Raw genomic sequence first — 26,114 nt, forward strand, 5'->3', positions numbered from 1 at the left:
TGTAAGTAGCTATCTGAATATTGAAAAGTAAAATTCAGATGAGATCTTACTGACTGCTAACAAAATCTATTTGAAATTTAAGGTCTTTGTGCTTCATTTGCTATAAATTCTTTAAAGGTATTTGAATTTGTGTACTAAATTAGATCAAATAGAAAATAGAAAAGATTTGTCGCAGGTATAGAGTGCATGACCGATAAAATCAAGTTCAACTATAAGAAAGAATGTTTATAAATATGGGGGAGAGTTGCCTCAGTATTTTTATAATTTTATGTGCATTATTTTTCACATCTTAAAGCTGCCCAAGTATAGAAAAATACAGGACCTCAATAACAGTTACCAGCATGATTTGCTTTTATTACCTTTCTGTTCAAGACCCTTGTTTCCCCTTGTAGCATGTCAAATTGCCCCCAAAACCATATTATACAGCAGAGAAATGTTGTTCACACTTCACTGGCTATTGATTTACTTTATTTATTGGCACAAAATCAGCTTGAGATAAACATTTTGTCCCCCATTTCCACTATTGTAAGTGGTAGACTTCATTGCAAGATAGGTAAGCCCAAATGTGCAGGGTCACAATTCGACATGGCTTTCTAATCAATGTGTGAAAAATTATCTAATGAATAATGGGTTGCACATTTCCACAAACAAATTAACCAGGGTGAGACTGAAACTAATGATTATATTTATCTAATGTAATTTCACATCTGTTACTAGTGGTAGTAATTTTTTTCTCTTTCATCCATGGTGTCCTCAAAATTACAACTTAGCTTTTCAGATACAGTTATGGAACATCAGTTTAACTAGAAAATAGACAATTTTGTGGAATGTTTATTTTTTTCTTTAAATGCCAGTGGTCCTGAGCAATACGATGCTATTTTATGAAATTTGGGAATCCAGACGTTTCTTAATTATTACCTCTGTTGTTTTCTAAGTACTGGCTGTGGGCTTAATGCCATAACCTATTGGTCAAATTCCATCATTCAGTCTGATAAAAAACAAAACGACTCCATTTTACCACTGTAAGACCATCCTTAATTTTGCCTGTCTTTACAGTAATATAACATTTAATCCTGATCTAAACTGTAGAAGTTTTTTTGAGACAGAGTCTCGCTCTGTTGCCAAGCTAGACTGCAGTGGTGTGATATTGGCTCACTGCAACCTCCACCTCCCAGGTTTAAGTGACTCTCCTGCCTCAGCCTCCCGAATAGCTGAGACTACAGGTGTGCACCACCACCCCCAGCTAATTTTTGTGTTTTTAGTAGAGACGGGGTTTCACCATGTTGGCCAGGATGGTCTTGATCTCTTGACCTCGTGATCCCAAAGTGCTGGGATTACAGGCGTGAGCCTCCACGCCTGGCTGAATTCTTTTTTAAGTAGAAGCAGTTTCCAACTTGGGAAAAAAAAAATTATTACTATTACTTTGAGACTTTTTTTTTCAGTGCTTCATCAAAATTGTTCTTAAACTTTTTCTAAATTGAAATGGAGTCTTGCTATGCTGCCCAGGCTGGTCTTGAACTCTTGGCTCAAGCTATCCTCCTGCTTCAGCCTCCCAAGTAGCTGGGGTTACAGGCACCACTACACCTGCCTTCTTTTTCTACTGCGAGCAGAAATACAACAACAACTAGCACAGTTTTGTGCCATCTGTATTAATTCACTCTAAAACATGAGCAGTTTCATCTACCATTGATTTTGCACCATCACGGCAAATGTCAACACAGTGAAAAAGGTAGATAACATCTTGTCTTATTATGAAAATGGTAAAGCCAGGCAAAGTGGCTCATGCTTGTAATCCTAGCACTTTGGGAGGGAGGCCAAGGGGATGGATTGCTTGAGCTCAGGAGTTTGAGACCAGCCTGGGCAACATGACGAAACCCCATTTCTACAAAAAAATACAGAAAATTTAGCCAGGCATAGTAGTGCACACCTGTAGTCCCAGCTACTTGGGAGGCTAAAGGCGGAAGGATAGCTTTAGCCTAGGAAGTTGAGGCTGCAGTGAGCCATGATTGTGCCACTGTAATCTAGCCTGGGTGACAGAGTGAGATCCCGTCAAAAAAAAAAAAAAGAAGAAGAAAAAGAAAAAAAAGACAAGAAAATGGTTTTAACCTCCTGGATCTCTTGAAAGGGGAGGGGACCCACAGATGTCTGCAGACCACTCTTTGAGAACCACTGCTCTAATAAGCCTATAATTCTTTGTACAGGGAGGGAAGGTAATGGCTGAGGGGAAAGTGGAGAATAACTCTTTAAAAACAATCCAGAAAATTGAGGAAAAGGTACTTTGAATATTAATGAGTGTTTAATTCATTTAGCTTTCCTTACAGTTTGACTGATTTTAGATAGTTTCTTTATTTAGTTCTCTACCTTGTTTCTGGCCCTGATCTGAGTTTGGCCCTCAGTAAGTAGTTTCATCAGAGTCGCGATTAGGCAAACTGTGGATGAAATTTCACAGTTCTGCCTACAGCAGCAAATACCTATGAGGGCTTGAGCACCTTCAGTAATCTAAAGTAAAGGGAAATCTCATGATCACCTGATATTATATACCTCTTTATGTATTTTGTCTGTACTAGAATGTAAGCTCCTTGAAATAGATTTGTTTTGTTCACTGCTTTATCCTCAGTTCCAAGGGTGGTACCCGACTCATATATAGGCACTCAACAAATATTTATTGAATGAATGAATGAATGTACCCCATATGAACCTACACAAAGAATAAGCTTAAAATAATGTAACATTATTTTTCAAACACATCCAGATGAGTGTTTTGAAATAATTTAACTTAAAGAGGTTACAATCGTTTTCTAGTGATGCTGCAACTATCACTCAGAGTATTTTTTGAACATCAGAGAGGAGGTGATGGGAAATACACCACATTTGGATTCAGAAAGACTTTAGTTAGAATCCTGGTCCCAGCAATTACCACTGAAATGAAATTGGGCAGTGACTTAACCTCTCAGATAATCTCCTCAATTGTAAAACAGAGAGAGAAGAAACTATCTCATAGAGACATTGTGGGAATAAAATTAAAGGAAACTACATTTGTGATTGTATCTAGCACATTGCCTAGCAAATAGAAAATAACAAGCACAGGTTAAATGCTAGTGTCTAGACAGTTGGTATTGGGCTATCATACTTCTATTCCATCTACCTTTGATAACAATATCAAAAGTTGTCCCTCCCCAGTTATCAGTCCATACGCTTTGGATAGATCTTCAGACCTGGGTTTATTGGCCTAAGCCTAAACAATCAGTGCATCATTTCCCTGGACATACTACTCCCTTGTACAAGATGACCACATATCTCAGTCAGAGCCAATGAGAGTCAATGGAATTCTTGTTGGGAATCTTGGGGAAAAGCCTCTCTCTTTTCCACTGGACTTAAACCTGAAAAGATGCAGACAGGAGCTGCTTCAGCCATCCTAGAACCGCAGAGAAGACCCTGCCTGAGAACAGAACACAAACAGCAGAAGTTGGAGGTGAGAGACAAAGAAGGAAGAACTAGGCTCAGTGAACAACACTTGAGCTCCAATCAAGTAATGCCTGAAGCCAAGCTGGCCTTTGAAGTTACGTGAATCAGTAAGTTTCCTTTTTTTTTTTTTTTTTTGTAGCTTAGCTTGAGTTGAGTTGTCTGACATTAACAATAGAAAAGTACAGTCTGATGCAGTATTTTTTGCTTGTTCATAGGCTCAACCTAGATTTGCACAGACAATTATGATTCAATGTTAACGCTGCTGCTGAGAGCTGAAACATAAAGCCAAAGTCTGTCCTGAAGTATTTTAAATTCCTATGGCCTTAAGGAAGCCACAAGTCAAGGAAGCCAAAGTCAAGGAAGCCATAAGTCAAGATTCTCATAGCATTTGGCTAATATTTAGATCAGGCATTCCTGACAAAAGAAAACACAGTAATTTCAAACTTGAAGTCTTTAGACCTTTAGGGATTTGCAATTACTAATATTAGAAATATTAGGAATAGCTTGAGGCACTTCAAGCTATTATTAATATTTCTAAAAAGCCTAAAACCAGTTGCATATGTTCCTTCAATGAGGTTAACTAAAACATAAGTTTTTTTTTCTATTGATAGAATTATGTCTACTCCATGCATTTACAATGGCTATCTCTTGCTAAGCGGAGGCTCTTTTTTTTTTTTTTTTTTTTTTGAGATGGAGTCTCTCTTTCTCGCCCAGGCTGTAATACAGTGGCGCTATCTCGGCTCACTGCAATCTCTGCCTCCAGGGTTCAAGTGATTCTTCTGCCTCAGCCTCCCGAGTAGTTGGGATTACAGGTGTCCGCCACCAAGCCTGGCTAATTTTGTATTTTTAGTAGAGATGGGGTTTCACCATTTTGGCCAGGCTGGTCTTGAACTCCTGACCTCAGGTGATCCACCTGCCTTGGCCTCCCAAAGTCCTGGGATTACAGGCATGAGTCACCACGCCCTGCCTGGAAGCTCTTAATATCAGATACATAGATAGGTACACAGACAGCTATCTAGCAAGATTCCTTGACTGATTTTCCAAATGAGGAGATTATTTAGTTAATAAATGCTATATGATAGGTAAAATATTACAATATACAGGGTCCCATGGTGGGAAAAGAGGTGAAGAATAAAAAGGGTCTTTAGCATTTGGTGATGAAAAGAAGAAAATGCTAATGTAAGAGGCTAGCTCTCTTTCTTTACAGCTATTTGTTGGTGGTGGGAGGTGGTGGCATGGAGAACACACAATCCAATAAAGTACACAGTGGTTTTAAAAGCACTATGCTTTAGGGGCAAGATATGTTAAAGCCACAGTCTGATTGCATTTTGGGATGGTTCTGCTTACTCAACAAATAACTGTCAAGGGCCCACAGTGGCACTAGAGAGGAACGATAATATAGAAAAGAGCAAGACAAGTTCATCGAGAAACTCCAAGTTTTGTGGTTATGGTCACATATTATTCTGTAACATTTTCTTGTGGATCATGGCATTCTCCTTCCTCATGCCTCCAGATATAGCTGAAGTGATGTCTTCTACATCGCCTATTCCTGAAGAAAATTTAAAACCCCTGTGCCAGAATGTACTACTAAACATTCATAGGTCAAACATGGGTTTGACCATGGATTAATTGAAATTACTGATCTATGTACTCAAGCCTTACCAATATACTCAAATCACTCTTCAGAATCACACACTAAAAATAATAGCCTTGGTACATTCATACAATGGAATACCACTGAGCAAGAAAAAACCGACCCATGCCACAACTTGGATGAATCTTAAAACCTTCATGCTAAGTGAAAGAAGCTAAACTCACAGACCACATATTGAATGATCTCACTTATTTGTTATTCTGGAAAAGACAAAACATTTAGAAACAATAAATAGACCAGGGGTTGAAAGCAGGGAGAAGGGATTGACTACGAAAAGGCATAAGGGGATTTTTGGAGGTGATAAAAATATCCTATATATTGATTGTGGTGGTAGTTACTTGGCTATGTACATTTGCCAAAACTCAGAGCTGTATATCTAAAAAAATAAAAATTTTACATAGTTGAGGCCGGGCACAGTGGCTCACACCTATAATCCCATCACTTTGGGAGGCAGAGGCGGGTGGATCATGAGGTCAGGAGTTCAAGACCAGCCTGGACAAGATGGTGAAACCCCGTCTCTACTAAAAATACAAAAATTAGCCAGGGGCAGTGGCAGGCGCCTGTAATCCCAACTACTCAGGAGGCTGAGGCAGGAGAATCGCTTGAACTCGGAGGGCAGAGTTTGCAGTGAGCCAAGATCACACCACTGCACTCCAGCCTGGATGGCAAAGTGAGACACTGTCTCAAAAACAAAAAAAAAAATTCACATAATTAAAATTATATTATCTAACTCTGTGTGTGTGTGTGTGTGTGTGTGTGTGTGTGTGTGTGTGTGTAAGGCCATAAACAGTGTGTATCTAGTCATCATCTAAGTCAGAGTAAGTTCAAGAAGATCATAGTAAGAAAAGGTCTTCAAGAAAAATTCAAACACTAGAGTTCTGGAAGTTCATAAAGATGACTATGGGAAATGTTTGTCTTGAAACCAAAGGAATTATAACTGAAGGCCAAAATTGAAACATGAAACTAATAAAATAATAAAGTTTGGGGAATAGTACTATTTGTGGGAATAGTACTATTGCCTAAAATAGTTTTTTAAATCATCAGGAGAAAAATTTTAGAGTAAAAACTTGACCCTTTATTAAATTTTTATTTTGTCGAGATATACCTACCTGAGATGAACCCCGAACTAAAGTGGGCCTGAAAGATGAAAATCATTTTATTTCAGCTACTGGGAATCAGTCCATTGCTTTCCTTCTGACTTTCTAGAGGGATAATAGCATAGTATTTTCTCAAAATCTTCATTAGAAAGAGTTGCAAGGATGTCAGTAAAGCAGAGAAACTATAAATAACATTAATTTTAAATGTATTGTTTATAAATGAAGTACTTAGACTGCAAGGAGGTTAGAGAGTGAGAAAACTAGCTTGAAGATGCATTGTAGAAAACTTTCACTACAATTTGACTAAGGGTTTGGCACTTAAGGATGTGGGAGGGAAAGTCTCTGCTGCTTCAATATGAAGCTACTTTTCTAAATGTAGCTACACCCTCATTTCAAGTTCACCACCCAATGGCTCATCTCTCTTTACCTGGTGCCTCCCTCAGAGACATGGAATGGAAATAAAGTGAAAAGTAATTCCTCCCCAGCTCCTTTTCCTATTCATAAACGTCAAGGCTGAATCTTTTTTAAAAACTTTTAAATTATTTTTTATTGATACATAATATTTGTACATATTTATGTAACACATGCGATATTTTGTCACATGCATAGAATGTGTAATGATCAAGTCAGGGTGTTTGAATCCATTACCTCAAGTATTTACCATTTCTACGTTCTGGGAACATTTCAAGTCCTCTTTATAGCTATTTTGAAATATACAAAACATTGTCGTTAACTACAGTCACCCTACTCTGTTATCAAACGTTACAACTTATTCTTTCTATCTAACTGTATATTTGTACCCATTAACCAACCTCTCTTCATCCCCACCCTTCCCATCCTCTGGTATCTATCATTCTACTCTTTTTTTTTTTTTTTTTTTTTAGATGGAGTTTCTCTCTTGTTGCCCAGGCTAGAGTGCAATGGCATGATCTCGGCTCACTGCAACCTCCACCTTATGGGTTCAAGCGATTCTCCTGCCTCAGCCTCCCAAGTAGCTGGGATTACAGGCATGTGCCACCACGCCTGGCTAATTTTGTATTTTTGGTAGAGACGAGGTTTCTCTATGCTGGTCAGGCTGGTCTCAAATTCCTGACCTCAGGTGATCCACCTGCCTTGGCCTCCCAAAGGGCTCAGATTACAGGCATGAGCCACTGTGCCTGGCCCATTCTACTCTTTATGTCCATTAGATCAGTTTTTTTAGCTCCCACATATGAGTGAGAATGTGTGATACTTGTCTTTCAGTACCTGGCTTATTTCACTTAACATCATGACCTCTAGATCCATGTTGCTGCAAATGACATGATTTTTTTTTCTATGATCAAATAGTATTCCAATGTGTACATATAGCACATTTTCTTTGTCTATTCATCCTTTGATGGACATTTAGGTTGATTCCATATCTTTGCTATTATAAATAGTGCAGCAATAAACATGCAAGTGCAGGTATCCCTTTGATACAGTGATTTCATTTCCTTTGGATAAATGCCCAGTAGTAGAATTTCTGGATTGTATGGTAGTTCTACTTTTAGTTTTTTTTTGTTTGTTTGTTTGAGAAATCTCCACACTGTTTTCCATAGTGGTTGTACTAACTTATATTCCCACCAACCATCTATAAGAGTTCCCTTTTCTTTGCATCCTCACCAGCATCTGTTATTTTTTTTTCTTTTTTTTTTTTTTTGAGGCGGAGTCTCGCTCTGTGGCCCAGGCTGGAATGCAGTAGCTCAATCTCGATTCCTGCAAGCTCCGACCCCTGGGTTCATGCCATTCTCCTGCCTCAGCCTCCCAAGTAGCTGGGACTACAGGCGCCTGCCACCACGCCCGGCTAATTTTTGTATTTTTAGTAGAGACGGGATTTCACCAAGTTAGCCAGGATGGTCTCGATCTCCTGACCTCATGTTCTGCCCGCCTAGGCCTCCCAAAGTGCTGGGATTACAGGCATGAGCCACTGCGCCCAGCCCTTGTCTTTTTAATAACAGCCATTCTAACTGGGTAAGATGATATCTCATTGTGGTTTTCATTGGCATTTCCCTGATGATTAATGATGTTGAGCCTTTTTTCATGTACCTGTTGGACATTTGTATGACTTCTTTTGAGAAATGTCTATTCATGTCCTTTGCCCACTTTTCAATGGGGATTTTATGGTTTTTGGTTTTTACAATTGAGTTGTTTGAGTTCCTTGTATGTGTTGGACATTATTAGTCTCTTCTCACATGCGTAGTTTGCAAATATTTTATCCCATCCAACAGGTTGTCTCTTCACTGTTGATTGTTTCTGTTGCTATGCAGAAGCTTTTCATAATAGTTTAATATAGTTCTATTTGTCTATGTTTTAGTTGTCTGTGCTTTTGAAGTCTTAGCTATAAAATCTTTGCCTAGACCAATGTCCTGAGGTGTTTGCTCTATGTTTTCTTCCAGTAGTTTTATAGTTTTAGGCCTTATGTTTAAGTCTTTAATCCATCTTGAGTTGACTTTTGTATATAATAAGAAACAGGGGTCCAGTTTGATTTCTGCATGTGGATATCCAATTTTCTTAGTACCATTTGTTAAAGAGGGTGTGCTTTCCCCAGTATATGTTCCTGGCACCCTTGTCAAAAATTAGTTGGTTATAAATATGTGGATTTATTTCTGGATTCTCTATTCTGTTACATTGGTGTATATGTCTGTTTTTATACCAATACCATGCTGTTTTGGTTAATAGAGCTTTGCAATATATTTTTGAGTCAGGTAGTGTGATGGCTCCAGCTTTGTTCTTTTTTCCTCAGGATTGCTTTGGCTATTCAGGCTCTTTTCTGGTTCCATATGAATTTTAGGATATTTTTTCTATTTCTGTGAAAAATGACATTGCTATTTTGATACAGATTGCATTGAATCTGAAGATTTCTTTAGGCAGTATGGTTATTTTAATTATATTAATTCTTCCAATCCATAACCGTGGGATGTCTTTCCACTTGTTTATATCCTCATCCATTTCTTTCATCAGTGTTTTGTAGTTTTCCCTGTAGAGGTCTTTCACCTCCTTGGTTAAATTTATTCCTGCTTTTGTTTTGTTTTGTTTTGTTTTTAGCTATTGTAAATGGAATTGCCTTCTTGATTTCTTTCTCAGCTAGTTCTGGTGCTTTACATGCTCAGAGAAACTTCTCTAGTAATAAACTAAGAAATGATCTCTGAAAATATAGTCTTTCAAGGCTCAATCTTTAAAAGTCATCCTCAGTCTTAAGCAAACTGGCATTCTCATAAATTGCTATTGGGGCTTGTTAAGCCCTTGTGGAGGACATTTTGTCCTTAAGTTGTTAAGCCCTTATGGAGGATGTTTTGACATTATCTATAAAATTAAAAATGGAAAAGTCTTTGATCTAGCAACTCTGTTTCTAGAAATTATCCAATGAATATATTCAGGCACATGAAATGATAAATGTTCATTATTCACTACAGCATAATTATAATAGGAAAAGACCAAAACCAACCTAAATGATCACCAATAGGGGACTCAAGTGATTATATTACATCCATACATGAAATACTACATAACTGTAAAGAAAATGAGAAAGCTCTTTATGTACTGAGGTAGAAATCTCTCCAATGTACACTATATGAAAAAAGTAATGTACCGAACAGGGAAACAGAATGTAACCATTTGTGCACTAAAAGGGGAAAGAACATATAATCAAATTGGTTCTTAATGCATTTTTAAAAAATCTCTAGGATACACAGGAAACATAACAATGACTACCTGTTAAGAAGGAGAATTTTGGTATGGGGGCAGAGGTGGGAGGAAGGCTTTCTACTATAGACTCTTTTATATTTTAATTGTTAACCATTCTACTCTCTCCAAATTGATAAGTCAACTTTTACCTCCTAATGAGCTGACAAAAATGCTACTGATTGAACCAGCCCTAAATAAAATGATGAAGATTGTCCTTGGGATCCTCGTCTGACCTGGACAGTTTTCTGCTTCTGCTGTGTTAGCACACATTCTGTCTGCTCCTTACTGTTGTCTGCCCTAAATTCTCAAAGCCTTCACCACTGACCTTCTTCTCCCTATCACTCCACACGCCCAAGGATTCTCGCCATAAATCACTTCTCTGACAGATTTCCCAAAGCAGGGGTTACATACACTTTATTCATTAGTAGTGGGTATTTTGTTGTTGTTTCCCTCTGGGGGTGGCGTGTGGTGGAAGTTGCCCAATATTAAATCCTCTTCCTATTTAGAGGAATCCATTTTGTGTATAGTCTTGTGAGAGGCTTTGCTCTACGGGACCAAAAGGGACAGATCCTTTGTTTCTGTACTCCCTGAAGGGCAGAGCTGCTTAGAACTCTGGAGTTTGGGAGAATGACCCAAAGACAAAGGCTCAGATAGGACTGGTTGATGGAGGAATGCATGAAGATGGCAGTATCCACAGACACAGCAGCTGGCTGGCCAGATTGTTAAGGCTGCCTAGTCTCTAGGGCCCTTGTGGTTCCTGCCCATTTTCTAAGCCTGTTCCTTGGGCCTCCCGTCATTTCCTGTGAGTCTCCATTATCTGTCCAATAAAACTTTGTGCTTAAAACAATATGATAGGTAAAAAAACTTTGACTGATAGACTTTAAACAAACACTTGAGAACCTATCATAAGCAGGGAAGGATATAGGTAAATAAAATACAAATGTGATTACTGTTCTCAAGAAGACTGTCATCTAATTTTGGAAATATAAAGAATGAAAAAAAAAGTGTGTGTGTATATGTTAAGAAATGGTATGGTCAAAGAACAAAGAAAGAAGTCAATGATTTGGAGCAGTTAGGGAAAGCTAGAAGATGTGGCCCTCCCAAGCAGAATTTGCCGTTCATACTTTCCAAGCAGAATTCATCCCTCTTTATAACTACCCTTTTTTATCTGCTATCAAAATTAGCTGTTTACACACCAATATTTTGCATAGTCTATGAGTTCCTCAAAGACAGAGATTATATGAGCCTAACTAGTGCCAGAAAAGCTCATCCACCCATTCATTTAACACATGGAGCCAGAAACTGGTCATAAGGTGTCTGATAAGCTGATTGCAAGGTATTGGGATGAGGGTAAGGGGTGAGAAAAGGAGAGGTAGGGTAAGAAAAGAAAAAAGGCTTCCTACAGGGGAGGAAAGAAAGTAAGTTGGGAAAATAGAGTGCAGACATTATTTAGTGCATTGAACACCATGCTAAATATCAGGAAAGATGGCCAACTCAAATGGATACAGGAACAAACAGGAAGTGTAAATGGCTGGAGTGACTGAGCTAGATAAATGTAATAGAGGCCGGGTGTGGTGGCTGTAATCCCAGCACTTTCGGAGGCCAAGGAGGGAAGATCACTTGAGGCCAGGAGTTCAAGACCAGCCTGAGCAACACAGCGAGACCCTGTCTCTACAGACAATGAAAAAATTATCCAGGTGTGGTAGCACACACCAGGAGTCCCAGCTACTCAGGAGGCTGAGGAGGGATGATCATTTGAGACCAGGAGTTTGAGGCTGCACCAAGCCATGATTGTGCCACTGCATTCCAGCCTACATGGCAGAGTGAGACCCTGTCAGAAAGAAAAGAAAAAGAAAAAAAAGTTTAAAAAAAGCAATGGGATATCATGCAGCCTGAGGTGAGGTCATGCCTTGCCCCAAAGCATTCAATCAAAAAGAAAAAAAAAAAGCACTTTGCCAGTAACTCACGATAAGTTTGCAGGTCACATACTACCAAACTGTGACTTCTGTGGGAAGGCCATGGAGAAGTTTTTGAGTAAGACACAAACACGATTAGAAGGATAGATTAAGAAGACAAACCAAGCAGTAGTACACATGGAGAGAAAAGCAAAAAGCTCAGGAGGATGAGCAAGAAACAATAAGGCTCTGAATTAGGATAAGAGTAATATTATCAAACTATTATTAGATATTAGATCAAACTATTATTAGATAAAAAGTTAATATGGAACTGAACAATGAAGGTAAGGCTATCAACACTTGAACCCACTGATCAATTGTAGCATCACTAAAATGAGGAAATAGAGGAAGGTGTGATAGATGCTACAAAGAAAACTTCCACAGGACTTAAGTTATTAGATGTGAGACAGAAGCAGAAGGGAGAATAGAAATTAATGATTATTTCCATATTTTAAGCCTGGTAGCTAGATGAATAATGAGGACACTGAAAGATACAGGGAAAGCAAGAGGTAGAACAAGTTTTCAAGAGGGTTACTAGAAGCAGCTGAGTGCAGTGATAAGAACATCAAATTGGATAGGCATTCTGCCAGGTCTAGCACTACTTACCTTGAGTAAACACAACCTCTGGACCCTGTGTCATCCTCTAATTTAATCTAGATCCTCTGTATGATTCTTCCAGATATGGCATTCCAAGATAAGTGTGGTTTAAACACATTTAAGGTGTCTCAGGATAATGAAGAGGGGTAAATATTCCCTATGGATTTTTGAAATGATGTAAATTTCTTTAATAATATACTCATACATGTGGAAAATATATAAAATAACTTAAAGTATATGCTTATCTTTAAGTAGCATATAAGTGGATTTTACAATACTTTTTGCTGACTTTGTATATACTTTAAGTTTTCAAATAATTGCCTATATTTATATTCTCCAATTCTACTGCTTCCATTCTCACTTAAATGTGGGCAAAATCCAATCAGGACTTTGCCCACATGAAACTTTATGGAACTACTTTTTTATGTGGTAAAATATGCATAAAATAAAACTTACCACCTTACGTATTTTTAAGCCTACAGTTCAATGGCAGCCATCCACTAACTCTTTTCTCTTGCAAAATTGAAACTCACCCGTTAAACAATAACTCCAAATTCTCCCCCTACCAACCCTGGCAATCACTATTCTACTTTCTGTCTCTATAAATTTGACTGCTCCAGGTACTTAATGTAAGTGGAATCATACAGTATTTGTCCTTTTGAGATGACCTATTTCATACAGCAAAATGTCCTCAAGGTTCATCTATGTTGTAGCATGTGTCAGAATTTCCTTCTTTTTAAGGCCAAATAATATTCCATTGTAAAATGTTGATAGGAAATTGTTACAATGGAGATCAAGCTGTTACCACTTCAACATCAGAACCCTGGAAGTAGGAAAAGCAAACATTACTTGCCTCCTGATGTGAATCTATGAAGTATTCATGCCCAAAAACATTGGGCCTAATTCTGATTAAGCCTGTAGAGGCTTCAGTATCTAACAGTTACTATGGCCCATGTGGATATTTAAATTTAAAAAGTAAAATAAAAAAACCAGCTTCTTCATCACAACAGCCACATTTCAAGTACCCAAAAGCCACATGTAGTCATTACATAGTGCATATACAGAACATTCCCATCACTGCAAAAGTTTTATTGGATGGTGCTCTTCTGTACCTAATTCCATTTAAAAGAAATGTGGAGAAGAAGGGGATAAAGGAACAAGTTAAATGACACCAGAAAGAAGTAAACAGAAAAGTTCAGAAAACAGGGCATTCTAAAGAACAATAAGTGCATGGCAGGAGGAAGAGGGAAGAGAGGAGGAAACTATGCTAGATTTTAAAAGACATAATCTATGAAATGTCTAGAAAGTAAAATGTATACAAATAGAAAGAAGATCAGTGGCTGCCTGAGGCTGAAAGTGGGAGCAGGGATCGACTGCAAATGGGCTGGAGGAAATTTTGAAGGGTAATGGTAATGTTCTAAAACTGGATTATGATGATAGTTGCCCAACTCTACAAGTTTATTAATGTCACTGAATTGTCTAAAAAAGAAAAAAGTCTTAAGACAACTCTGTTGTATGGACCTCGTTTGGACCTGACTCAAACTAACTCTAAAGACACTTTTGAGATAGTCAAATAAATTTGGTTATGGATTAAATACTAAAAATATATCATTTATTTTATTGGGTACAAATGGCATATTTGTCCATATTTTTAAAGATGTTTATTAAAATATTTATAATGTCTGAGATATGCTTTAATATACTACAACAGATTTTTTAAAATGGGAAAAAGAATGAATTAAGGAAATAGGATAAAACCTTGACAATTATTGAATCTAGGTGATGGATATGGTAGTTCATTGTACTATTTTTTCTACATTTGAATATGTTTGAAGTATTTTATAATTTAAAAAATTGATGGTTACTATAATAGCCTCTCATTGTCAATACCATAAACCAAGGCAATAATGAGTTTGTGTGATTTTCCAATATTGCCAGCAACTAAGACACCAGGTTATCATTCTAAATCTCAGTTTTTAAAATTACTGCAAGTCCAGAAAAAAAAAAAAAAGGCCGGGTGTGGTGGCTCATGCCTCCTGTAATCCCAGCACTTTGGGAGGCTGAAGCAGGTGGATCACTTGAGGTCAGGGGTTCGAGACCACCCTGGCCAACATAGTGAAACCCTGGCTCTACTAAAAATCCAAAAATTAGCCAGGTATGGTGGCATGTGCCTGTAATCCCAGATACTCGGGAGGCTGAGGCAGGAGAATCACTTGAACCCAGGAGGCAGAGGTTAGAGTGAGGCGAGATCATACCACTGCACTCCAGCCTGGGAGACAGAGTGAGACCCTGTCTCAAAGAAAAAACAATAAATAAATAAAATAAAATAAAATAAAATTACTGCAAGTCTCCAAAGTAAAATTAAATTGCTTACCTTTAAGTCATCATTTGAAACTTCAAAACTTTATATAAACCCACTCTGTCTTTTTTTTTTTTTTTTGGTGGGGGAAGTTGGGGTGGGATAGGAGGTATATGTATATATTTTTTTCTACCAACTCAGTTTAGTCTCTCCTCATTGCATGCTTTACACCACACAGGTCATGAAATAAATCCATCAGCACTCTCAGTAACTAGCCTGTGATAAATATACCTGGCACCAATGCAATGTATTTAAGCCCTTTCAACAGCTTTTTCTTTGTGCACATCTGCAGGCTTTCCATGCACATCTGCATACAGAATCCACAACCATGATCTGCATTATAATTAATGTAGCAGCACATCTGACCAGGTCCACAGAGTATTGATGTATAACCGGTTTTGAGATCTGCAGGGAACTAAGGATGCCCTGGGGAGAAAGTGAGGCTAATTTCAGATCAGGCACTGGACAAGCTGTAAGTGGTGAGACACTTGTTCTCCTGAAACAGCTATGACATCGCTGGAGAAAATCTTAGTGTGCATGTATGTGTGTGTGTTGCATACACATACATTTACTTCACGTCGTAGTTTCTCTCCTCTTGCACTTCTTACCACATCCCTCATATACCCACTCTAAATGACCAAGCCACAGCCCAAACATTTACATACAGATACATTAAAACCTTAGATTAAAAAGCCGCCTTTGGTTACCACTGACGGAAAATCACCGAAGCATGGATTCTAGTAGTGGTGTATAGCAAGCACAGAAATATCAGACCTAAACTACACACCCCTCTCATTCTATTCCCTTGGTAGTTAAGACTTTCTTCTTCTTCCCCATCCTATCCCATTAAAAATGTTTTTACATTAAAATCCAGATAGAAATCTCAGGACTAGGCCAAGTTCCTACTTACACGCGTTTCTTCAGCGGCCTTCAGGGACACTCACTGTCCACGTCCATTGTTCTATTCCACAGCTAAAGCACAGAATGTGGGCCCATGAAACTCAGCAAGAAGCAGGGCAACTTTATTCTATATCTTTTTAGCCTAGAATGCTGAGTCAGCACTGTCCAATAAAGCTTTTTGCGATGATATCCAGTATAATAGCCACAAGCCACATGTGGGTTTTGAGCACTTAAAATGTGGCTATTGTGACTGAGGAAGAGAAATATTGATTTTATCTAACTTAAATTTAAATAGCCACATGGTGCTGGTGGCTACCATATTGGACAACGTTGCAGTAAGTGAAAGACTTTCATTTGTTGTGTTTTCACTTAGAAGACTTGTTATATACAAAACATTCTTTAAAATAATTTTCTGTCTCTCTCATCTACACACACACACACACACACACACACACACACACAGTGAGAGATACATTAAATCTTAATAGTGCTTAACTCTGGGCAAGCATCTATAGAATCAGACATTCAAATATATTTTGAGTGAATAAATATGTTTATATTTAACAATTTTTTAAATAAACAGGTAATATTTAAAAATCAGAGAAAGCTATAAACAAATATCATAGTCATTAAAACTATGCATATGAAGATATATACCGATATAGAAAATAAACAGAAGCAAAATGCAAAACGAAATACAAAATGCCATCTATGTTTTTGGTCATAAGTACTAAAATATTACGTAGGTAGGTGTCAAAGGATTGAAAGGGAACATAACCCATGAAAATAACCAGATGGAGCAACAGGTTATAAATGGATTTTGAACATTTGTATGTAAGTAAAGTTTTAGAAAAAATAAACAAAGGTTGAAAGGCAATGCAATTTAAAGGACTGAGTGTAGGAATAGTCTCATAAAACTTGAATGTTGGAAGCAAATAACTACTCATATGAGTGGCAACTTGAGGGCTGAGGATACGGAGGCTGAAAGAATTCCAGTCGTGGGCTGCAGAGGGAGATGTAACTAGAACTGAGAAATCAATGACTTAAGAAAAAGAAGGGAAAAGAAAGCTTGCAAATGAGAATAAGAGAGCTAATGAGGAATAATGTTAATATTCAGTCAGTAAAAGACTTAACGTTGTTCCAAGGCCATTGGCTGAGAGGCCAGAAAGGCTCAACATTGCTTTCCAGATGTGACCCATTCCTGAGGTTAGCATCAATCATATTTAATTCCCCTGGACAGGTGAAGCAATTGAAACAATGGTTCTCAAACTATAAAATGAGATTCCTAAGCCCCATTCCCAGGACCTGAGAAATACTGATTTAAAAGAATAACTTGCTCTAAATGTCTGGTATAGGAAAAAGTGTATGAACACTCTGATGCTCTTTATGGATAAAATCTGTCTTCTATTTATTAAAGATGACTAAACAAGTTTTTTTTGTTTTGTTTTGTTTTTTTTCTGTTTTTGAGTTGGAGTCTCACTTTGTCACCCAGGCTGGAGTGCAGTGGCACGATCTCAGCTCACTGCAACCTATGCCTCCTGAGTTCAAGTGATTCTCCTCCCTCAGCCTCCCAAGCAGCTGTGATTACAGGCACACACCACCATGCTTGGCTAATTTTTGTATTTTTAGTAGAGATGGGGTTTCACCATGTTGGCCAGGCTGGTCTTGAGCTCCTGACCTCAAGTGATCCACCTGCCTCGGCCTCCTGAAGTGCTGGGATTACAGGCGTGAGCCACCACACTCAGCCTAAACAAGTTTTTTGATGACTTGGGGAACTTTAGTGCCTATGACCGTAGCCCCTTATTGTTTCACAGAACTTAATAAAGAAGGGGAACCAGAAAACTGTCTTTAAACATGTGAGGACCTGTCAAGCAATAAAGGTTGAAGACTTGCTTTGTGGGACATCAAGGATAAGCCAGAAGGGGGATGGTTTCAGTGTGATATAACGACGTTTTAGAAGAAATGGGATCCCATAGAAGGTGGTGGGCATCCTGTCCATAAGCTATGCTAAATGACAATTTGGTCTATAATTTGTGTGAAGAATTTAACCAGCAACAATAAGATTAGATGACCAGTAACCTCCCTTTCTACACTTTGATACAGCCTACCTGACACTAGTAGAATTTACTACTGTTACAAAATAGAACTCAAAGTTCATTTGAAAGTATTTTATTTTACATATAACTGCTTCATGGTAATTGCTTCATGGTGATTACATAAGCAGCTCACATCAATATGATTTTTACTTTTACATGGAAAATCATTTGATTCCTCTCTCACTTTTCTGGTACCTAAAGTCAAAGTTGATATTGCATTTCCCTCACACCATTCCAGGATCATTTATTCAACAAATAATTTTTGCCATCTAATAAGTGTCAGATACCACACATTCAGGCCAGAAAAATAGCTAAACTAATCATCAATACACACAAATTAAGAAACAAAAGTCCTGAATCTGATTCTCCCCACACTCAGGTTTCATCGTCTCAACCTATCCCTGGGTGTTCCAGGGCAGACTTTCCTGTATTACACCCCTAGAGACCCCCCAGTTTTCCGTCTTACCCTCACCCCCATTATCTGAGAGGAGCTTGAGCAACATGTCCAGCTGCTGCTTCTCCCCAGACCTGACCCCAAGTCCAGGTGTTTCTGATGCAGTGGAGACCGGGGGCCAGGAGGATGAGGACTACCTGTCTAGAGGGAACAACAGGATTACCATAAGGAAGGAAGAAGAAAATTCAGGGCAGGATATTACACAGTAAGAATGAACCCTGGGAATTTTAAAGCAGAGGACTAGAGCTAGGAAAGGAAAAGGGGTGTTTTTTGTTTTTTGGTTTTTTAACAAGGGTTAGGTAGTCCTACTGGAAAGCCAGGAAACAGAGGTGACTCCGGAGCCCAGGGCTTCGCATAGGAGAAGTCAGCAATGCTAAAAGGTGCCTCTGTATACTTAGCAGCTGTGAGGCAATCAATCCCTCGGGGAACCTGTAGGCTATCACTCTAGTAAAGATGTTTAAAGAGGGGACACTAAGCGAAGAGGAAATTACTACTGGTACTTTTTTTCTTATCTTATTGTGAAATATGTCCAAGAAATAAGCATATATATATATATATATAATATACAATGTAAATAATAAGAAAACAAATACCTGTGTTCCCACCTCCCAAAGAAAGAATATTTTCTTCACCCCTTTTGCTCCGGCTCCTTGAGCATTCCCAAACAATTAAAGTAGATTCTTTTCAGGTGTGGTATAATTTCCTGAAACTGCAGAATGCCCCTGTGCAAACTCCACCCACAACATAACCCTTACTTGCCTCTTACTGCTTAAAAGTTATTTTAATGAATTAAGATAAAAATATTCTTTCTATACTAAAATTAAAGAGTTTAAAATAGAAAGTTAGCATATTGTTGTAAGTCTATTTAGTCAAAATGTAAATGATCCCAGAAATTTCCCGTTTTAATAGGGGAAAAGACTTTGAAAGATAAGGTCCTATGACCCTGAAAATATTGGGGGATGAAGAAAGCTGAAGGCCCAACAAAAACTTCACATACCTCACCAGTTTCCCCTGGACTTGAACAATTAGCCTTCATGCATGCATAAAGAGAGGTTAGGAGCAGAGATACTTCCTGGTCTGTGTACCTACGCTCACCTGAGCAACCACTAGGCTGCCCATTCTTTTCATTCTCCCATGTGGTCACAAACACCTGGTGTTGCCTTGGCAACGAAATAAATATGCTGGAACTGCCCCCTCAGGCTTCTAAGTCGTTGGCCATTTGTTCCACTAAGTTTACACAAGAAACTGGTACTGTTTGAATCTAATTAATCCAACCAAAATTTACTGAGTGCTTCCTATATGAGTATATGTCTAGGTTGTCTATTTTCTAATTTCTCCTTTTCAGTTAGATGATATGCAAACCCCATGGCACTAATTGTTTAAGGACAGGAATCAGGATTCTTTTGCACAGCCATGTTTGTCTATAAGAAGTTATATCCTAGCATGTTCCACTCTTTCTTTCCTACTCTGGAAAACAATTCCTACACAGTCCCAATCCCTTCCCTGGGTCCTATTACAAGGAGGCTAATGATGTTGTCAGTGGCAGCAACTCTTCAGCAGAGCATTGATATTTATGAGCTTACCTTTTCACCACGGTAACACAATGCTGACTTGACTCAGAATCAGAGCCCCTATCTCCAGGTTAAAAAAAAAGGGACAATGCCTTAAAAAGAAACAGATTAGACAAAGACCAGTCCAGGCATTTGATTATGTTTAAACTGAGTTGTGCCGGGCTCCGTGGCTCACGCTTGTAATCCCAGCACTTTGGGAGGCCGAGGCGGGCGGATCACAAGGTCAGGAGTTCGAGACCATCCTGGCTAATACGGTGAAACCCCATCTCTACTAAAAATACAAAAAAAAATTAGCCGGGCATAGGTGGTGCACGCCTGTAGTCCCAGCTACTCTGGAGGCTGAGGCAGGAGAATGGCGTAAAACCCGGGAGGCGGAGCTTGCAGTGAGCCGAGATCTCGTCACTGCGCTCCAGCCTGGGAGACAGAGCGAGATTCCGTCTCAAAAAATAAAATAAAATAAAATAAAATAAACTGAGTTGCCCCACACTAGTCAGCAATGTAGAGTTATTCATTACTAGAAATGGTCGGCATTGGGAAATAACTTCAGATATTAGATGAGGAAATGGAAGTGCACAACTGCTACGTGACTGAACTAAAAACACGGTCAGGTAACGGCAGATCAAGGACTTTAACTATGTTTTCCAAACCATGCATTTCTTCTGGGTCCCCAAATATAGCAGAGTCATGACTGGACAAGGATTGTTCTTCTGTAACTAAAAAATAAACAACCTCCCTCCCTGAGAAGCAACGCTCTCCTAACCTGAACCCAAAACAACCCCTATCAGAAGCTCAAGGTCTTCCTCTGGAGTTCTTCTGCCTAAGGAGAAAATTCTCATCATCACTCTTCAAATCTAAAATGGCTTATGGCATACAACCAGTTCTCAAAGAAACCACTAGGTTTAAAATGAAAATGAAGCTCTTAAGTCTTCCAACAGGGAAATCTAAGATAGCTGGTTTCCTGGCAAGTGTGTGCTCCTCCTTCCATTGTGGGAGACAATCCAGTCACTGGAGTTTCTGAAAGTGGCATATTAACTCTTCCAAGATAACAGGGCATCATTCACTAAATTACCTTTTTGAAGACATTACACGGTACCCCAGTTCTTTGGAAAAGGTAATTAGCTTCCCATGGGTGACTAGTTTACTCCAAGTGAGCACTGTGCTCATCAGAGGACAAGGATGATCTCTTTTTGTGGGAATAAAAACAGTATCTTGCTTGTCAGGAGTGATTTATTTTTTACCTTAATAATGATGTAAGCCCTTTACGATACATATTTTTAATTGGTAACTACCCCACCATGATAATAGATCATAGCAAGTGCAATAAGCTGGGAGCTTTAACATCAACACATCTGACCTAAATGCAACTTAATAAGCATCTATTGCGCACCTAATACGTGTCAGAGTCTATGCTAGATATTGGGGAATTACATTGCTCAAATGTATCCATCTATGTACACTCTATCAGATTACGAATGGCTATTAAAGTGAGTCTGGCAAGTGGCCCACCATGTCTTGCCTTGGTCATTAGAGATTTGAATCCGGTTAATGGCTCCACATTTAAGAGGTTAGTGGAGAATTTAGTAAGGATATATATAAACACAAGAAACATACTTTATAGATCTGAAAATAAAAGCCACAAGGAAAGGTCAAAATAATTCCAACAGAATAAAACATAAGTGGAGAATAAAATCCTAAAGGGTGACCTTGTTATCCTATAAGACCCAGTTCCTCCAGGAAGCCTGGCCAGGAATTCTACCCACAATGATCTCCTGCTTCTCTGAGTTTCCATTGCATTTGAGATATAGATCAGAGTACTTAGCCCTTGATCAATCCATTATAAATTGACTTGTATGATTTTCTTTTTAAAATATATTTGTCTTATCTCTCCAATTATATGATAAGCTCCTTAAAGAGCTTGGATGTTATATATTTCTCTGGTACCCCCACCTACAGGCTTTGCCAACAAGCACAAAAAAATTGTTGACTTGTATATAAGTAGGAAAAACATGTTACATGAGAAAAATAAGAGTGTTTATCACCGAGAAAATAAGATTATGGCAGAGATATGTTCTATTCACTGGCTATTCATGTGTTCCACATTTGCCAGTCCTCTTGCAATTAGGGGAAGCCTTATAATAATTTCTTAGGTACCGGACCATGAGTAGAAGTTTCTGGACCAAAGCATAAAGAACGAGTTTAAACTTCTAGTTTGTTCTTCCTCCCACAAAGACCATGGAAACCCCATAATGGGGTGATTAAGTCACAACATGAAACCTGCTTGGATCGCTGGGTCATCACATGAAGAAGAGCTCTCCTAGAGATTCACTTTACTCACAGTGACATTTGTGTGGGCAAGAAAAAAAAATCCCTGGTTGTGTTAAGCCAGAGATGAATTTTATCTGGTATCATAGCATAGCCTAGGGGTATTACACTGACTGATATTGATAAAAGAAGACTAAAAAGAAAAATCATTTCAGTAGTAAGAGCTGTGACAGAAAGTCCTTCCTGAGGTAAGACTATAGAAGAAAGAACTAGGAGACAAAAGACAGACTAGGCTCAATGAAAGGAAGGACTCTGGCAGGCCAATAAAAGACATCTACCTTGCATTCAAACAGAGCCCGCAAGTCCACTTGGTGAGAAATAAAAAAGGGACAACTGTGGTCAAGAAATTTGAATGAGATGATTTCAAGATCCCTTCAAATGCTAAGATTTTATGATCTATGTTTGGCAATGGATTCCTAATATGTGGAGGCCAGAAAAAGGACATGCAGTTTATGCTGAGTTGTAATTCTTTTAATAATATACAGAAGCAACATCAAAGTATCTCCCTGTAAAATCTTGCAGGGACAGACAAGAAAAGCACCAAAAGACCCAAGGATCTTCTCCCTTCCCCATCCATCTACAATGCCACCCCTTTCAAAGTACTCCTAGGGCTATTTCACAAGTTTATTGCCACCTCAGCTCAGAGCTTGTGTCACAAGGAGATGACTTCATTGATAAAGATTTCTCACAGGATTAAGAGCCTTCTCGGTGGCTGAAATATCTTGAATTAACCTCTGGAAAGAGGGTGAGGTTCCGTAGGACAGGAGTGTTTCTAGACTCTTGAAACCGTGTGTTATTTTGATGCAGTTATCATGTCCTATCAAAGTATCTCTTGTTTAAATTACAAGGGTGGACTGTTAAATTTCTAAGTAAAGATATTTAGTTTTATTCCCTGAAAATACTTTAACAGTAGGGGAAATGTCTATATGTTACATACATAATGGTAATGCTTAATGACCTGAAAATGTAACTTAAAGAATGATCTCTGCCACTTACTAGGGATGTGACCTTTGGCAAGTTACTTAGCCTTCATGACTCTCAATTTCTTCCTCTATACAACAAGGGTTAAAATATCTACTTCATAATGGTGCCATGATTTAAATGAGATAATGAGCTGTGTCAACTAAAAAATGGAGTTCACATGTAAGGTACTAGAGGGAAAGTAATGAAATAACACTCTTTAAAAATGTTATTTTTGAAATCAATGTTGGAGTACCTAAGCATTAAGATAATAGACTAAGATAATTAATAAAGCAAGGGTAGCAAAAAGAGAGACCAATTCAGCTTCACTTAACTCATTCAGAATTGTGCAATTAGCAAATCTAAAAAGAACTTATTTTAATTTCAGTATATCTATGTTTTGTTTTATAATTTAATATTTTTATTTTTAATTTTATAAAAATCACATATAATCTTTTCCGTGTTAAAAAGCATCTACAGTTCTTAATCTGACCTTGAGTTTATCTTTAATAGATTCAATAAAGACTAGGAACAAAAGTATATAAAGCCTTACGACAGTTCAGCGAAAGATGCAAAAAACATATACTATATATGTCATGTGGGTTAATTATACATTTCCTGGTACTTGTGAATTACTTCAACACAGAACTGAGAGGGATTGTGGCAGCGTGAGCAACTGCAACAAGTGTAACTCAAATAAAATGGGTCTGAAGATGGAAACTGAGATATATGGGATATTTGATCACGTGGATGGAAGATGCAGCTTAATGGTAATAACAACTAATTATGCCTGCTTAAAGACAAACAACTGACGAGCACAGGGCTCGGAAGGCCGAGGGTGTGAACTGCGGTCCCTTGTATGGCATGTATGCCATCATCAAAATCAAAAGATGGCTCTCTTTTGTCAGGTCAAGTGAAAAACTCTGTACACAGCTCATACCCAAAACTCCTTAATGGCATGTTTTAGTAAGTCTTCTAAATCCATGCCTTGTTTTGATAGTGTACATATTAGAAAAAGCCAAAGGCATTGTTCTGTGTCTCTCTGTAATGGCCACATGCTAAATCAGCCATGGTTCCTATACCAAAAGCTCTGCACTGAGAAGACTTAGCAGAAAGCTGGGCAGGGGATGCCCCTCTTTGTTGCAGCTTTCATTTTTAAAATAAGTCATAATTTCTGCATTGGATACGAAGATGGGTTTACAGCTATTAGCCATCATATAAATAATTTAGAAAATACATGCCCAATCACTTATGTTCTTTCAATTCCCTATGAACACAGCTGCAACCCACATTAGAAGTGAGGGTGAATGGATAGTTTTCAGATGAGATATTTGGGCTGAATTATTAGGGTAGCCTGTACTACAAAATTACTAATAAACATTGCTTCTGGCTCAATTTAGCCTGAACTCAGTGAACCTAGCCAATGGTGACAAATCAAAAACTCTGAAATGCCCAGTGAATGAATCTAACTAATCAAGGAACCCTGTAGGAAGTAGATGCCAGGATTAATGAGCCAGTGGTTTCACCATGCCATGCTGTTATTTCTTCACATAAATGCCCTCAGATGAGGTTATCTTTATGTCATGAAAAGGAGAAAAGGAAGGTTACATTATTTCAACTGACAGGTTAACTACTGCCATTACTAGAATACACATATTTGTGGGCTAAGTTTTTTCTTTATCCTAAAAATTTAAATGTAAGGTCCACAATATAAATTAAAAACACATTTTCATTTTTGGGAAAAGCTGTCATTGGGGGCACCAAACATAAATTGTCCCAAAGTTAGAATTTCCTCTTTATTTCCTCTGCATGTCTATACGCACATCTACCTTGATTTACCCAAACTGCTCTGCATGCTGTTTTGTATTGAGTATCTAACATCATCTTCAGCAGGTTCCATTCCCATATCATATTTCCTCCACCATCAACAAAAGGTAATCTAAGTGCAACATCATTACTATACCATCACTTGTATGGCATGTATGATATTTAGTACCAATACTGAGGAAAAAATAAAGATACAAGGATGAACTTGTATATTAAAATAAATCAATCATATGGTTACATCATAATGGATTGTTTCCAGCTAGCATGTGGTGACAGTATTCAATACCAAACAGGCTACTCAGCAAAAAGTACAATTATTAGAGGCAGGACATCTGGCATGTTGTACTTACCTACTTTGTGTTCTGATACTATTCAACATTATTGTCTTTATTCCCTTATTAAATTTACTTAATTATTATTAGATCTTTAACAATTTTGAGTCAGAATTGCTGTTAATGATGAGTAAAAAAATAACATGAAGCATTATTCTGTTGTTAGATTTTTCTCCTTCAAAAAGCAGAAATCTTTCAGGCTTGTGATTGAGGTTCTTATTCTCCTCTTTTTATCTTTGCTAAACCGTCAACCTTAACAATTCAGGCCTGCTTGCCTTCCCTTAACCTAATGGCATATATGACTTTAAAATGTTCAGGATTCTTAACACAAAAATCTATTGCTATAGAAACAAATATTAGCCCAGAGTCAGGTCAAGTGAAAAACTCTGTACACTTTACTATAATATTGATAAATAACCACTACATTATGAAATATAAGTATCTTTGAAAGCATCTATCACTTGAGTTGATTTGCAACTTCTCATCAGTGTTCTGAGTTGGCCCATTTTTTTCCAATGAAAGATCCCATTTCCCTTGCCTTTGAGAAATACAATTTTTAAAGATTCCATTTAGCATCCTTTATTGCATTCCTACATCATAAAGTTATGCTTTATAGCAGCATAAAAAGCTGTAAAATTAGCATCCTTGTAAACAACATTCCATGAGCACTGGTGAAGCAATCTGTAATTTGTACTGATCTCTTAAATGTGACTTGAGATTACAGTATCCATGATTTCAATTTTTTTTAAAAAAAAGCACTAACATAAAACAAGCAAGAATATGATGAAATGTAAAAACAAGGAAAAGTATTTTTCATTAACTC

At 38.0% G+C, this 26,114-nt stretch overlaps 1 protein-coding gene across 4 annotated transcripts in view; it reads right to left on the minus strand.

Annotated features, from left to right (window-relative positions):
* The window catches only part of WDR41 (WD repeat domain 41), a 185,375-nt gene extending 165,950 nt beyond the window's left edge, over nt 1-19,425 (minus strand). The window contains exons 1-2 of one of the 4 annotated variants that reach the window (XM_063724149.1): nt 19,277-19,417; nt 18,292-18,420 (exon numbers count right to left, since the gene is read on the minus strand). In XM_063724149.1, coding sequence (XP_063580219.1) covers nt 18,292-18,420; nt 19,277-19,315 — 168 coding nt within the window. In that variant the 5' untranslated portion in view covers nt 19,316-19,417. Of the gene's footprint in view, nt 1-18,291; nt 18,421-19,276 lie in introns of all 4 variants that reach the window. The other 3 variants (XM_063724152.1, XM_063724150.1, XM_063724153.1) reach the window with 3 other exon arrangements.
* Between the last annotated feature and the right edge of the window lie 6,689 nt (nt 19,426-26,114).

The sequence above is a fragment of the Pongo abelii genome, chromosome 4 (genome assembly GCF_028885655.2).
Source record: "Pongo abelii isolate AG06213 chromosome 4, NHGRI_mPonAbe1-v2.0_pri, whole genome shotgun sequence".
Taxonomy (NCBI): domain Eukaryota; kingdom Metazoa; phylum Chordata; class Mammalia; order Primates; family Hominidae; genus Pongo; species Pongo abelii.